Source organism: Chiroxiphia lanceolata, chromosome 10 (assembly GCF_009829145.1).
Source record: "Chiroxiphia lanceolata isolate bChiLan1 chromosome 10, bChiLan1.pri, whole genome shotgun sequence".
In the NCBI taxonomy this organism is placed as follows: Eukaryota; Metazoa; Chordata; class Aves; order Passeriformes; family Pipridae; genus Chiroxiphia; species Chiroxiphia lanceolata.
In genome coordinates this window covers 12,386,316-12,401,823 of record NC_045646.1, presented here as the reverse complement: position 1 = coordinate 12,401,823, position 15,508 = coordinate 12,386,316, and the positions used below count along the sequence as shown (strand labels likewise).

The 15,508-nt window shown below is 55.3% G+C and overlaps 1 protein-coding gene and 1 long non-coding RNA gene across 2 annotated transcripts; both read right to left on the bottom strand.

Annotated features, from left to right (window-relative positions):
- Positions 1 to 3,224: 3,224 nt before the first annotated feature.
- On the bottom strand, positions 3,225 to 4,836 carry LOC116791387. The gene is made up of 5 exons (XR_004358728.1): positions 4,748 to 4,836; positions 4,539 to 4,631; positions 4,241 to 4,324; positions 3,902 to 4,051; positions 3,225 to 3,290 (listed from the first exon to the last, which is right to left on the bottom strand). It is a non-coding gene; the product is annotated as an uncharacterized LOC116791387 (long non-coding RNA).
- Positions 4,837 to 4,840: 4 nt separating this feature from the next.
- Positions 4,841 to 14,989, bottom strand: LOC116791733 (IgGFc-binding protein-like). Its single transcript, XM_032698018.1, has 22 exons — positions 14,911 to 14,989; positions 14,559 to 14,800; positions 14,181 to 14,464; positions 13,794 to 14,071; positions 12,899 to 13,497; positions 11,957 to 12,521; positions 11,606 to 11,805; positions 11,125 to 11,505; positions 10,484 to 10,770; positions 9,819 to 10,090; positions 9,501 to 9,584; positions 9,162 to 9,311; positions 8,294 to 8,550; positions 8,106 to 8,190; positions 7,587 to 7,679; positions 7,378 to 7,470; positions 7,080 to 7,163; positions 6,741 to 6,890; positions 5,873 to 6,129; positions 5,685 to 5,769; positions 5,166 to 5,258; positions 4,841 to 5,049 (listed from the first exon to the last, which is right to left on the bottom strand). Exons 1-22 carry the CDS (start codon positions 14,987 to 14,989, stop codon positions 4,841 to 4,843), a joined length of 4,827 nt encoding a protein of 1,608 aa, XP_032553909.1.
- Positions 14,990 to 15,508: the final 519 nt, after the last annotated feature.

Sequence of the window (15,508 nt, the reverse complement as noted above, 5' to 3'; positions counted from 1 at the left end):
CCTGTGATGTGCACCGTCACCTCTCCCAAATGCCACATGTCCCCATGGTTCCCTTCTTGATTCCACACCTCCACTTGCTCAGAGTCCTTTGCCACGTACACCCGCAGGGCCATTTCAGAGTTTCCGTACATGTGGTACCAGAAGCGGAAGCAGTGCGTTCCTTCCCAGCTGCACACCGGACCGACCAGGACAGCCACAAACCCGGAGAGAGCATCATCAGTCCCTTGCAGGTAGATGTAGTAGCCGTCTGAAACCAAGCATGGGCCACACTGTCACACACACATCCAATCTAGACAAAGCAGCCAAGGACAACCCAAGCCCAGTCCTGGGAGTGCCGAAGCTGCAGTTTCAGGCAGGCAAAAGGAGGGGGGAGTAAACACAGGTCCTTCACGAGCCACAAGCTTCCCTGGACCCGAGTGCCCCTACAAAGGTGCTCTCTGGGCCATGGCAGCTGCATGCCTTGGCTTGAGCAACGGCACCACCTCCAAAGCATTGCCACAGCCCTTGCGCGGCTCTGCAGCTTTGGAGACTCAGTCCTCACCTTGTTGTTTGGAGAAGCCAGCCTCTCTGTCTAACAGAGAGATAGACCCATTCCTGTTCCCCAGAGACAAACGGCTCATCAAGCTCTGCATTACTTTCTCCCCCGCATGGCAGGCCCTGGCCTGCCCTGCGGCTACCACAGACTGATTCCCAGGGCTGGAAATCTTCCCAAAGGAAGCCTCCGTTGCTGGGAGACACTGCTTTAAATTTCTCTGGATCAAGACCAGGAAAGATGTGGCCTGCATTTGCTGTTAGCAGAAGTTTAGGGGTATCTTCCCAGGGACACTCCCCAACCTGTGTCCTGATTGCTGTTCTTACCTCCAGTTGTGTGGTCAGAGGAGGGGCCGGTATTTGGTGTGGGCGTTGGACCTTTGTTCCTTATCCAGTCAATGCTGCTGTAGTCTGCCTGGACCCAGCCACAGAAGTCCTTGTCGAATGTGCAGGTGAAATTGCAGTCTGTCGGGGGAGCTGGATGTGGTGCAGAAAGGAAAGCAGAGGTTGTACAGTGAAGGTGGGGCCACCTTTTCCCACTGTCACACAGTGCTCACGTACAGCCGCATACACACCCATGGTATGCCCGTGGCCAGGTGAGGGCGGCCAGCCAAGGGGAAAGGCTTAGCACAGCCAGTAAAAAACATGGATGGGAGACCACCGTACCTGTGCTTGTCCCAGGTGCCGGTGAGGTTGTTGTATGTGGAGGCAGTGTTGTAGTGTCTGGCAAGGGGGGCGAGGGTGTAGGAGCTGATGAATGAAAGAGAGTGAACCAGAGGTGGAGAAGGCGTGTTTTGTAAGGGGATCTGTTCTCAAATGGGAATGTTGCACCCTTCCCAAACACCACCACACCATGGCAAAAGAACTGTAGGACAGGGATTCCTCAGTGTCCCCGTCCCAAAGAGTCTCTTCACCCGAGGCCTGGCACACCAGACCAGTGAGGTGCTACCAATAGTAGCAGTACCTGAGGTCGTCCCCGGTGGTGTTGTGGGTGGTCTTGTTGTTGTCTGAGTCGTGATGTTAGGCAGTGGGGTTGAGGGTGTAGAAGGAAGTGGACCTATGAAGAGACAGAGGAAGAAATGGGCAGTGTCAGCAGGGGCGTTTTGTTGCATGCAGCTTGTCCACCCTTCCTGAAAAACCCAACATTCTGACTCAAGAGACCCAGGGCAGTACCTGAGGTCGTCCCAGGTGGTGATGTGGGTGGTCTTGTTGTTGTCTGCGTCGTGATGTTAGGCAGTGGGGTTGAGGGTGTAGAAGGAAGTGGACCTATGAAGAGACAGAGGAAGAAATGGGCAGTGTCAGCAGGGGTGTTTTGTTGCATGCAGCTTGTCCACCCTTCCCGAAAAACCCAACATTCTGATTCAAGAGACCCAGGGCAGTACCTGAGGACGTCCCAGGTGGTGATGTGGGTGGTCTTGTTGTTGTCTGCGTCGTGATATTAGGCAGTGGGGTTGAGGGTGTAGAAGGAAGTGGACCTATGAAGAGACAGAGGAAGAAATGGGCAGTGTCAGCAGGGGTGTTTTGTTGCATGCAGCTTGTCCACCCTTCCCGAAAAACATTCTGACTCAAGAGACCCAGGGCAGTACCTGAGGACGTCCCCGGTGGTGTTGTGGGTGGTCTTGTTGTTGTCTGAGTCGTGATGTTAGGCAGTGGGGTTGAGGGTGTAGAAGGAAGTGGACCTATGAAGAGACAGAGGAAGAAATGGGCAGTGTCAGCAGGGGCGTTTTGTTGCATGCAGCTGGTCCACCCTTCCCGAAAAACCCAACATTCTGACTCAAGAGACCCAGGGCAGTACCTGAGGTCGTCCCCGATGGTGTTGTTGGTGGTCTTAATGTTGTCTGCGTTGTAGTGCCTGGCTGTGGGATCGTGGGTGTTGCTGTTGGTTCACCTAGCAGAAGGGACAGTTAGAGGAGATGTGCACCAACATGGGAGTTTTCTTGCAGGCAGCTGCATCCTTCACCCTTCTGAAGCACTCAACTCCATTACCAGGCATGCCCAGAAGAGACAGTGAAGCGTGTCATCTCAGGAAGAACCCTCCCACCCAAGGGCTCAGCCAGCAGCACAGCTGGGTGACAAAAGCAAGTAAGGCACTTCAGTCCCACGGTCAATGTCCTGTCTGTGGGCCTTGTAACACACGAACTAAAACAGGCATTGCCAGTGCTCCAGTCTCCCAGGAGAAAGCCGGCTTGGGCACAGGGGCATCAGTGCCCTACAGGGCACTGCAGAGACAACCTGTGCTCCTGCCTCTAGCACAGCCTGCCAGCTCAGTTGGTGACATGTCTCAAGCTGCCCTTTCCCAAGCCAAGCCTTGTACCTGCACAGGATCCCTTTTCAATGGACAGATCATCCAATGCTACGTTGCTCCGGGCGTCTTCGCCCCACTGTCCCTCCAGCAAAATCTAAGGGAAGGAATTGTTCCCAGCATTAGCTCTGGCCGCACGTGTGAAGCGCCGTTAGAAAGGACGGTTCCTCTTAGGTGGCAGTGAGAGCCTGTGCCCTTACCTGCGTATTTCCTGTGATGTGCACCGTCACCTCTCCCAAATGCCACATGTCCCCATGGTTCCCTTCTTGATTCCACACCTCCACTTGCTCAGAGTCCTTTGCCACGTACACCCGCAGGGCCATTTCAGAGTTTCCGTACATGTGGTACCAGAAGCGGAAGCAGTGCGTTCCTTCCCAGCTGCACACCGGATCGACCAGGACAGCCACAAACCCGGAGAGAGCATCATCAGTCCCTTGCAGGTAGATGTAGTAGCCGTCTGAAACCAAGCATGGGCCACACTGTCACACACACATCGAATCTAGACAAAGCAGCCAAGGACAACCCAAGCCCAGTCCTGGGAGTGCCGAAGCTGCAGTTTCAGGCAGGCAAAAGGAGGGGGGAGTAAACACAGGTCCTTCACGAGCCACAAGCTTCCCTGGACCCGAGTGCCCCTACAAAGGTGCTCTCTGGGCCACGGCAGCTGCATGCCTTGGCTTGAGCAACGGCACCACCTCCAAAGCATTGCCACAGCCCTTGCGCGGCTCTGCAGCTTTGGAGACTCAGTCCTCACCTTGTTGTTTGGAGAAGCCAGCCTCTCTGTCTAACAGAGAGATAGACCCATTCCTGTTCCCCAGAGACAAACGGCTCATCAAGCTCTGCATTACTTTCTCCCCCGCATGGCAGGCCCTGGCCTGCCCTGCGGCTACCACAGACTGATTCCCAGGGCTGGAAATCTTCCCAAAGGAAGCCTCCGTTGCTGGGAGACACTGCTTTAAATTTCTCTGGATCAAGACCAGGAAAGATGTGGCCTGCATTTGCTGTTAGCAGAAGTTTAGGGGTATCTTCCCAGGGACACTCCCCAACCTGTGTCCTGATTGCTGTTCTTACCTCCAGTTGTGTGGTCAGAGGAGGGGCCGGTATTTGGTGTGGGCGTTGGACCTTTGTTCCTTATCCAGTCAATGCTGCTGTAGTCTGCCTGGACCCAGCCACAGAAGTCCTTGTCGAATGTGCAGGTGAAATTGCAGTCTGTCGGGGGAGCTGGATGTGGTGCAGAAAGGAAAGCAGAGGTTGTACAGTGAAGGTGGGGCCACCTTTTCCCACTGTCACACAGTGCTCACGTACAGCCGCATACACGCCCATGGTATGCCCGTGGCCAGGTGAGGGCGGCCAGCCAAGGGGAAAGGCTTAGCACAGCCAGTAAAAAACATGGATGGGAGACAACCGTACCTGTGCTTGTCCCAGGTGCCGGTGAGGTTGTTGTATGTGGAGGCAGTGTTGTAGTGTCTGGCAAGGGGGGCGAGGGTGTAGGAGCTGATGAATGAAAGAGAGTGAACCAGAGGTGGAGAAGGCGTGTTTTGTAAGGGGATCTGTTCTCAAATGGGAATGTTGCACCCTTCCCAAACACCACCACACCATGGCAAAAGAACTGTAGGACAGGGATTCCTCAGTGTCCCCGTCCCAAAGAGTCTCTTCACCCGAGGCCTGGCACACCAGACCAGTGAGGTGCTACCAATAGTAGCAGTACCTGAGGTCGTCCCCGGTGGTGTTGTGGGTGGTCTTGTTGTTGTCTGAGTCGTGATGTTAGGCAGTGGGGTTGAGGGTGTAGAAGGAAGTGGACCTATGAAGAGACAGAGGAAGAAATGGGCAGTGTCAGCAGGGGCGTTTTGTTGCATGCAGCTTGTCCACCCTTCCTGAAAAACCCAACATTCTGACTCAAGAGACCCAGGGCAGTACCTGAGGTCGTCCCAGGTGGTGATGTGGGTGGTCTTGTTGTTGTCTGCGTCGTGATGTTAGGCAGTGGGGTTGAGGGTGTAGAAGGAAGTGGACCTATGAAGAGACAGAGGAAGAAATGGGCAGTGTCAGCAGGGGTGTTTTGTTGCATGCAGCTTGTCCACCCTTCCCGAAAAACCCAACATTCTGATTCAAGAGACCCAGGGCAGTACCTGAGGACGTCCCAGGTGGTGATGTGGGTGGTCTTGTTGTTGTCTGCGTCGTGATATTAGGCAGTGGGGTTGAGGGTGTAGAAGGAAGTGGACCTATGAAGAGACAGAGGAAGAAATGGGCAGTGTCAGCAGGGGTGTTTTGTTGCATGCAGCTGGTCCACCCTTCCCGAAAAACCCAACATTCTGACTCAAGAGACCCAGGGCAGTACCTGAGGTCGTCCCCGATGGTGTTGTTGGTGGTCTTAATGTTGTCTGCGTTGTAGTACCTGGCTGTGGGATCGTGGGTGTTGCTGTTGGTTCACCTAGCAGAAGGGACAGTTAGAGGAGATGTGCACCAACATGGGAGTTTTCTTGCAGGCAGCTGCATCCTTCACCCTTCTGAAGCACCCAACTCCATTACCAGGCATGCCCAGAAGAGACAGTGAAGCGTGTCATCTCAGGAAGAACCCTCCCACCCAAGGGCTCAGCCAGCAGCACAGCTGGGTGACAAAAGCAAGTAAGGCACTTCAGTCCCACGGTCAATGTCCTATCTGTGGGCCTTGTAACACACGAACTAAAACAGGCATTGCCAGTGCTCCAGTCTCCCAGGAGAAAGCCGGCTTGGGCACAGGGGCATCAGTGCCCTACAGGGCACTGCAGAGACAACCTGTGCTCCTGCCTCTAGCACAGCCTGCCAGCTCAGTTGGTGACATGTCTCAAGCTGCCCTTTCCCAAGCCAAGCCTTGTACCTGCACAGGATCCCTTTTCAATGGACAGATCATCCAATGCTACGTTGCTCCGGGCGTCTTCGCCCCACTGTCCCTCCAGCAAAATCTAAGGGAAGGAATTGTTCCCAGCATTAGCTCTGGCCGCACGTGTGAAGCGCCGTTAGAAAGGACGGTTCCTCTTAGGTGGCAGTGAGAGCCTGTGCCCTTACCTGCGTATTTCCTGTGATGTGCACCGTCACCTCTCCCAAATGCCACATGTCCCCATGGTTCCCTTCTTGATTCCACACCTCCACTTGCTCAGAGTCCTTTGCCACGTACACCCGCAGGGCCATTTCAGAGTTTCCGTACATGTGGTACCAGAAGCGGAAGCAGTGCGTTCCTTCCCAGCTGCACACCGGACCGACCAGGACAGCCACAAACCCGGAGAGAGCATCATCAGTCCCTTGCAGGTAGATGTAGTAGCCGTCTGAAACCAAGCATGGGCCACACTGTCACACACACATCGAATCTAGACAAAGCAGCCAGGGACAACCCAAGCCCAGTCCTGGGAGTGCCGAAGCTGCAGTTTCAGGCAGGCAAAAGGAGGGGGGAGTAAACACAGGTCCTTCACGAGCCACAAGCTTCCCTGGACCCGAGTGCCCCTACAAAGGTGCTCTCTGGGCCACGGCAGCTGCATGCCTTGGCTTGAGCAATGGCACCACCTCCAAAGCATTGCCACAGCCCTTGCGCGGCTCTGCAGCTTTGGAGACTCAGTCCTCACCTTGTTGTTTGGAGAAGCCAGCCTCTCTGTCTAACAGAGAGATAGACCCATTCCTGTTCCCCAGAGACAAACGGCTCATCAAGCTCTGCATTACTTTCTCCCCCGCATGGCAGGCCCTGGCCTGCCCTGCGGCTACCACAGACTGATTCCCAGGGCTGGAAATCTTCCCAAAGGAAGCCTCCGTCTCTGGGAGACACTGCTTTAAATTTCTCTGGATCAAGACCAGGAAAGATGTGGCCTGCGTTTGCTGTTAGCAGAAGTTTAGGGGTATCTTCCCAGGGACACTCCCCAACCTGTGTCCTGATTGCTGTTCTTACCTCCAGTTGTGTGGTCAGAGGAGGGGCCGGTATTTGGTGTGGGCGTTGGACCTTTGTTCCTTATCCAGTCAATGCTGCTGTAGTCTGCCTGGACCCAGCCACAGAAGTCCTTGTCGAATGTGCAGGTGAAATTGCAGTCTGTCGGGGGAGCTGGATGTGGTGCAGAAAGGAAAGCAGAGGTTGTACAGTGAAGGTGGGGCCACCTTTTCCCACTGTCACACAGTGCTCACGTACAGCCGCATACACACCCATGGTATGCCCGTGGCCAGGTGAGGGCGGCCAGCCAAGGGGAAAGGCTTAGCACAGCCAGTAAAAAACATGGATGGGAGACAACCGTACCTGTGCTTGTCCCAGGTGCCGGTGAGGTTGTTGTATGTGGAGGCAGTGTTGTAGTGTCTGGCAAGGGGGGCGAGGGTGTAGGAGCTGATGAATGAAAGAGAGTGAACCAGAGGTGGAGAAGGCGTGTTTTGTAAGGGGATCTGTTCTCAAATGGGAATGTTGCACCCTTCCCAAACACCACCACACCATGGCAAAAGAACTGTAGGACAGGGATTCCTCAGTGTCCCCGTCCCAAAGAGTCTCTTCACCCGAGGCCTGGCACACCAGACCAGTGAGGTGCTACCAATAGTAGCAGTACCTGAGGTCGTCCCCGGTGGTGTTGTGGGTGGTCTTGTTGTTGTCTGAGTCGTGATGTTAGGCAGTGGGGTTGAGGGTGTAGAAGGAAGTGGACCTATGAAGAGACAGAGGAAGAAATGGGCAGTGTCAGCATGGGCGTTTTGTTGCATGCAGCTGGTCCACCCTTCCCGAAAAACCCAACATTCTGACTCAAGAGACCCAGGGCAGTACCTGAGGTCGTCCCCGATGGTGTTGTTGGTGGTCTTAATGTTGTCTGCGTTGTAGTGCCTGGCTGTGGGATCGTGGGTGTTGCTGTTGGTTCACCTAGCAGAAGGGACAGTTAGAGGAGATGTGCACCAACATGGGAGTTTTCTTGCAGGCAGCTGCATCCTTCACCCTTCTGAAGCACTCAACTCCATTACCAGGCATGCCCAGAAGAGACAGTGAAGCGTGTCATCTCAGGAAGAACCCTCCCACCCAAGGGCTCAGCCAGCAGCACAGCTGGGTGACAAAAGCAAGTAAGGCACTTCAGTCCCACGGTCAATGTCCTGTCTGTGGGCCTTGTAACACACGAACTAAAACAGGCATTGCCAGTGCTCCAGTCTCCCAGGAGAAAGCCGGCTTGGGCACAGGGGCATCAGTGCCCTACAGGGCACTGCAGAGACAACCTGTGCTCCTGCCTCTAGCACAGCCTGCCAGCTCAGTTGGTGACATGTCTCAAGCTGCCCTTTCCCAAGCCAAGCCTTGTACCTGCACAGGATCCCTTTTCAATGGACAGATCATCCAATGCTACGTTGCTCCGGGCGTCTTCGCCCCACTGTCCCTCCAGCAAAATCTAAGGGAAGGAATTGTTCCCAGCATTAGCTCTGGCCGCACGTGTGAAGCGCCGTTAGAAAGGACGGTTCCTCTTAGGTGGCAGTGAGAGCCTGTGCCCTTACCTGCGTATTTCCTGTGATGTGCACCGTCACCTCTCCCAAATGCCACATGTCCCCATGGTTCCCTTCTTGATTCCACACCTCCACTTGCTCAGAGTCCTTTGCCACGTACACCCGCAGGGCCATTTCAGAGTTTCCGTACATGTGGTACCAGAAGCGGAAGCAGTGCGTTCCTTCCCAGCTGCACACCGGACCGACCAGGACAGCCACAAACCCGGAGAGAGCATCATCAGTCCCTTGCAGGTAGATGTAGTAGCCGTCTGAAACCAAGCATGGGCCACACTGTCACACACACATCGAATCTAGACAAAGCAGCCAGGGACAACCCAAGCCCAGTCCTGGGAGTGCCGAAGCTGCAGTTTCAGGCAGGCAAAAGGAGGGGGGAGTAAACACAGGTCCTTCACGAGCCACAAGCTTCCCTGGACCCGAGTGCCCCTACAAAGGTGCTCTCTGGGCCACGGCAGCTGCATGCCTTGGCTTGAGCAACGGCACCACCTCCAAAGCATTGCCACAGCCCTTGCGCGGCTCTGCAGCTTTGGAGACTCAGTCCTCACCTTGTTGTTTGGAGAAGCCAGCCTCTCTGTCTAACAGAGAGATAGACCCATTCCTGTTCCCCAGAGACAAACGGCTCATCAAGCTCTGCATTACTTTCTCCCCCGCATGGCAGGCCCTGGCCTGCCCTGTGGCTACCACAGACTGATTCCCAGGGCTGGAAATCTTCCCAAAGGAAGCCTCCGTCTCTGGGAGACACTGCTTTAAATTTCTCTGGATCAAGACCAGGAAAGATGTGGCCTGCGTTTGCTGTTAGCAGAAGTTTAGGGGTATCTTCCCAGGGACACTCCCCAACCTGTGTCCTGATTGCTGTTCTTACCTCCAGTTGTGTGGTCAGAGGAGGGGCCGGTATTTGGTGTGGGCGTTGGACCTTTGTTCCTTATCCAGTCAATGCTGCTGTAGTCTGCCTGGACCCAGCCACAGAAGTCCTTGTCGAATGTGCAGGTGAAATTGCAGTCTGTCGGGGGAGCTGGATGTGGTGCAGAAAGGAAAGCAGAGGTTGTACAGTGAAGGTGGGGCCACCTTTTCCCACTGTCACACAGTGCTCACGTACAGCCGCATACACGCCCATGGTATGCCCGTGGCCAGGTGAGGGCGGCCAGCCAAGGGGAAAGGCTTAGCACAGCCAGTAAAAAACATGGATGGGAGACCACCGTACCTGTGCTTGTCCCAGGTGCCGGTGAGGTTGTTGTATGTGGAGGCAGTGTTGTAGTGTCTGGCAAGGGGGGCGAGGGTGTAGGAGCTGATGAATGAAAGAGAGTGAACCAGAGGTGGAGAAGGCGTGTTTTGTAAGGGGATCTGTTCTCAAATGGGAATGTTGCACCCTTCCCAAACACCACCACACCATGGCAAAAGAACTGTAGGATGCACACCAGGCCAGTGAGGTGGCAGGTGGGGAAACCTCCAGCACAGCTGCCCCATTCCTTGAATGAGGGAGAGAGTCAGGGAAATCAAAGGAGATGGACAGAAGACTTACCACAGACAGTGCCAGCACTCCAGTCTCCCAGGGCAACACCTGCCTCCACACAGCCTGTGGCATAGGCCCCCAGGTCATTGCAGAGCTGCTCCGTGCTGTTGCCCGTGGCACACTGGTCATAGACACAGCTCTCAAAGTAGGTCTGGGGTGACAGAACTGCATGGCATGGCTGGAACGGGCCACCCAGATGCGTGAGGATTGAACACTGCTCGTTAGCTGCCTCCTCCTCGGCAGGGGAGCAGGACACAGGTGGGCCGATGGCTGGGTCACACCTACACAGCAGACAGACAGCCCTGAGCTCACCGCAGCCACACCATTTCCTCACCTACTCCCCAGACAAAACCTCAGCTTCCGGAGCCCAGATCCCCCCCTAAGACAGGCACCAACGGCGTCGCTTGCAAGGGTGGAACGCATGGCCCACAGTCACCAGTCCCACCCCTGGAATCAGGTGGACAGAGAGAAAATGCCTCAGGCTGTTGTGATCCCAACAACTTGGGAAAAGTGTCATGCCCAGGCCCTGGACCACCTTCTCAGAGGTCAAGAAACTGCCTCTTCTCCCTAGGCCCATGCCTGCCATCACCAACCCTTCCTCCTGATGGCCCTCATAGCTCCCCTCTCCCAAACTCCCTCTTGTCCTTCATCTGCAGGATAGATCAGGGACTCACAGCCACTCATCATCCGGCACCATCCAGCTGGCTCCAAAGTCATTGAAGTCAGGCACGACAACTCCATCGGGGCGCATGAAGTCGTCCTGCTGGCTCCCAGTGTACGTCCCACACAGCCCACAGAGCTTGCCCTTGTGCTTCTCAGACACCTTCACGAGGAGCTCGTGGTCCCCGTTGAACTGCAGCTGCAGGCCCAGCTTGGTGGAAACATGCACGTAGGAGCCGCTCAGGGAAATGGTCACACCGGGGGCAGGAGAAGCAGGCAGGGAGACCAGAGCACCGTTGACCTGGAGTAGGGGGAAAGAGGGAAGCATAAAGAGGTGCCCTCTGCTGAGAAGTCCCTGTTCCTCACTGGGGTGGTGCCAGGGCCCAGTGAGTCAGAAGCACTGATGGCATGAGAAACCCTGCCCAGGCCTATGAGGACACCAGCAGCTCTACACACGGCCCACCCAAAAGTCAGGACACCAGTCAAAAATCTGCGGCTGCACGAGCAGCCACATCTGCCTCACTCAGAGCCTTGCCAGGCTCTTCTGCAAGCACACAGCAGGCGGAGGGAATAGCAAGCTCTCCCTGAGGACAGAGTGGTATTTAGGGGTGCTTAGTGCATCTGTGGTTCCCAGGTGTAAAAGTGAGGGGCTTACGTAGACGGCCTTGCGCTCGCGCAGTGCAACGTGGAGGCCTTCCAGGGACAGTGCCACAGAGTTCAGAGCTGTCCAGCTCTGGCTGCCACGATGTTCGTTGCGGGTGGTGACACTGAACCCGATGGAGGAGTTGTCACAGCCTGTCACAACGGTGTAGTTGCAGGAGCCCTGGAAGTGGTGAAGCTTCCCATCAAAGGTGCTGTAATGCGGGTCACCGTAGATGTGGCAGAGCGCAGTGCTGGCTGGGTAACAGTCCCTCTGGCCGTTCTGGATCTTGCAGACCTCCTCCTCGCCACAGGACAAGGCAGAGCAAACCATCTGGCCGTTGGCTTCACACCGGCACCGGCGAGTGCAATTCTCGTTCACGGAGTACTCGCCTTCCTGCAGGCAGGGAAATGCCAAACATCAGTGTAGGATGCAGGAAAATTGAGGGAAAGGAGTCCCTGGGAGGGGTGCAAACCAGGGCAGGGGTTTCACTCACGCTGTAGTAGTTGTCCTCAAAGAGGCAGCCACACTGGGCCTCGGGCACACAGGTGTCTCCGCTGAGGAGGAAGCCAGAGGTACACGCACAGCCCTCCACGCAGGGCTTGGAGCAGTTCTGTGGGGCTTGTCGGTCAACACAGGTGGCAGGACAGCCGGTCATGCAAGGGTCATAGGAGCTGTTGGAAGGACACTTCAGGGCTGCAATGGGGAGGGGACAATCAGGACCAGCAAGACTTCAAGCAAGGAAGGCCTTCTGGGAGGGGGAAGACCAAAGACTGTCTTTGGCCAGAGATTTTGGGCAAGGGGAGCGGCACATTTCCCTTCTGGCAACGGCAAGGCAGGTACTCACGGCAGAAGGTAGCATTCCTCCAGGGCAGAAGAGTCACGCCGGCTGCCTGGCACGCGTCAGCGTAGGCCTCCAGAGCAGCACACAGAAACTCCTGGCCACCATTCAGGGCACAAAGGTCGTAGAGGCAGGTGTCAAAGTAGCTCTGGGGGTTGATCACACTGTGGCACGTCTCAAAAGAGCTGGGCCTGCTGGTCAGTATGCCACAGAAGTGGTCCGACTTGTAGAGCTCCTCCTCCTCTGCACTGCAGAGTGGGGAGGGGACGGGGACACCGCAAGAGGGGTCACTGTCTGGGACCTGCCAGCTCTCCCCCAGCGCATTGGAGTCTGCGGCTTGCTGCCCGTTGGGCATCATGTATTCGTCGTCTCTCCTGTTGTTGAAGTTCCCGCACATGCCACAGGTCAGGTTGAAGTAGGTGGTGGGCACCTTCACCTCCACCGAGTGGTCAGTGTCATAGGACACTGTGAGGCTGAAGTCTGTCTCCAGGACGACGTAGCGGCCGCTCTTGCTCACTGTGATCGCACCTCCCGCTGCCCTCACCGGCAGGGTCTGGCGCACGCCGTTCACCTAGGGCAGACACAGCACCATGGGCCCTGGACTTGTCCCTGGCCTCCCCGGGGTCTCCCGCCTGGGGAAAGCAGCTGCCAGGCCAGGCACGGCAAACAGTTGCCTTGGATACCCTCACACCCCACACCCCTGGGGCCCACAGAGCCGTGTCTGTGTCCTGCGCTCTGCAGGGGCCTCTGCTCAACAGAGAGCACATTCCCCGGTTGCCTCTTCCTCCTCCAACCCCTCTGGAAGGGAAAAACAGAGGAACCCAGTGGCTTCAGGGGAACCCCCCCAGCCCTGGAACAGTGGAGGCAGCTGGTACATGCCAGGCCCTGCCAAGAACAGCCAGCCCTGCCTTGTACCCACACCACGCCCGTGCCAGCCCCGCTGCCTACCAGCACTTGGCTCTTCTCCTGCTTGAGGATGGCAATGCGCTGTCCGTACACCTCAACCAGCACTTCGCGCACATAGGACACCCTGCTGTTGCCACGATGCTCGTTCTTGGCCTCCACATTGAAGTAGGGCAGGGAGGTGGTGTTGGAGCACACTTTGGCCAGGGTGTAGGTGCAGTTGCCCATGAAGTTGTGCGTCACCTTGTCAAAGGTGTTGTAGTGAGGGTCCCCGTGGACGTGACAGATGCCGTAGGAGTGTTCGAGGCACACGGGTTTCCCACCCTGCACCCCGCAGTACTGGCCCGCAGGGCATGAGGCTTCGAAACACTGGACTTTGCTTCCCCGTGCGGGACACGTGCACTTGGAGGAGCAGCTGTTGTCCGTCCAGAACTCAGAGCCCACGGGGTAGTGCTGCCCGTTGTGCCAACACCCACACTGCTGGCTGGGCACACATTGGTCGTGGTAGAGCAGGTACCCGCTGTCACACACACAGCCCTCCACGCACGGCAGGCTGCAGGTGACTGGAGCCATTGGGTCAAAACAGGTGGCAGGGCAGGCAGCAGCACAGGGCTCATAGTGACTGTTGGCCGGACAGGTGATCGCTGCAGAAACAGAAGACGTGGCAATTACTGGCAGAACATAACTCAACACTTCTTTTGAGGTATTTTCCCCTTTGAAAAAGTAACGGTCTCCGTTTTCCCTCTGGTCTGCTTGGCTCCATGTGTGTTCTCAGTCCTACCCGATCAAATGAAACAGCAAATGTGATGGTGCCTCTAATACAGACAACTGCCTGTAAATCCCCTCAGCTCACAGTGAGAATATTTCTCCGCCTCACTTTTTCCTTCCTGTCCTGCGTTTTCCTGAGAGTAACGATCTGTGCTACCACGTGTGGACTTACGGCAGAAGGTTGTGTTCCTCCACACGGGTATCTGGACCCCAAGTGCCTGACAGGCATCCGCATAGGACTGTAAGCTCTTGCACAGGGTCTCCTGGTCCAGCCCCAGCTCACACAGGTCATACGAGCAGGTCTCAAAGTAACTGCTGGGGCTCAGCACAGCGTGGCAGATCTGAAAGGGGCCACTGGTGTCAATGAGGAGCCCACAGAAGCGGTTGCTGGCGACCACCTGCTCGTCCGTGTCATTGCAGGCTGGGGTGGGGAGCGGTCCGGCTGAGCAGCTGTGGAAAGACAGGGAGAAGGGCCCCTGGGTCATCTCTGGGCTTCTCCTGGTGCCTCCTCCTCCCCTTGCCTGATGTATCCCCAGACCTGCTGGGGAGGCACACCCACCTGCTGTTTTTGGACACCTCCCAGCTGTTGCCCAGGCTGGTAGAGTCTGGCTCCAGCATCCCTTCCGGGTTCAGGAAGTCATCTGCTGCCATCCCGTTGTAGTTCCCACACATGCCACAAACCTTCTGCCCAAAGGTACTTGGAAGTGTCACCTCCACCCGATGGACCCCATCAAACTTCACTCTCAAGCCAAAGTCTGTCATGACCATAGTGTAGAATCCACTGGACAAGACCTGCACACCTGCGGATGGGCTGCAAGGCAGGATCTCTGCCACTCCATTCACCTGGAGGGACAGGAAGCAAGACAGGATTGAAGCAACCCATTTGGCACAGCTCTTTCCTCTTGCACAGCCCCACAGGCTGTCCCCTCGAGCTTACCGTCACCACTCCACCCTGCCCCAGCCTTATCCGCTGGTCAGCCACATCGACATCCACGTATCGGACGTAGGACACACGAGTGTTGCCTCTCCTGTGCTCGTTGGCTGCTTCCACATTGAAGTAGGGCAGGGAGCTGTTGCTCTCACACAGCTTGGAGAGGGTGTAGGTGCAGGTGCCCATGAAGTTGTGTAGCTGCTTGTCGAATGTGTGGTAGTGAGGGTCTCCTTCCACCACACAGGTCTCTGACAGTGGAAAGACCAGAGGGCAAGTTTAGTTGAGCACCTTCTGCTGCCTCTTCTCCCGAGATCACCTTGCTGAAAGAGCATCTGACCCATGACTGGTCTGTACTTACCTGTGCCTGGCATGGGTGTTGACGTGGGTGTCTCTTCTGAAGGTGTGGTGATGGTGGTGCCTGGTGTGGTTGGAGTCATATCTACGAAAGAGAGAATGATATAAAGAAATGAATCCTCCTTGACCAGTTTATGTTCTGACAATTGTTCTGACAATGCCCTTCTAGGTCTAATGAACACGTATTCATGAAAAATTTGAAGATGTTATAATGAAATGAGTAGAAGTGACCAGTACTGAAAAATTGACTATAAAACATGAAGTTTTAAGTGTCTGAGAATGTGTGGTTTTTTACAAATCCCTTCCTCAGTTGTCATCATAATGCATTAAGATCCTATATTTTTACACTGTGTCAGTCACAATCCTTTGTCATTGCAAATTGCTCAAAGATGTCCTATTTGGCATAGTAGTATTCAGCTGGCTCTCAAAATCTTTTTTAGGTGGAAATCTAGACTTCATAATGAGAATTGTCTGACATTTCTTTTTACTACTTATAAACTGGTATAAGAATTATTGTTTTGGAATTGGAAAGAGACTACAGAATGGCTTTTCATGTAATAGCCTCATACTTATGCTGTCATTTCTGCTCGCTTTGGTAATCA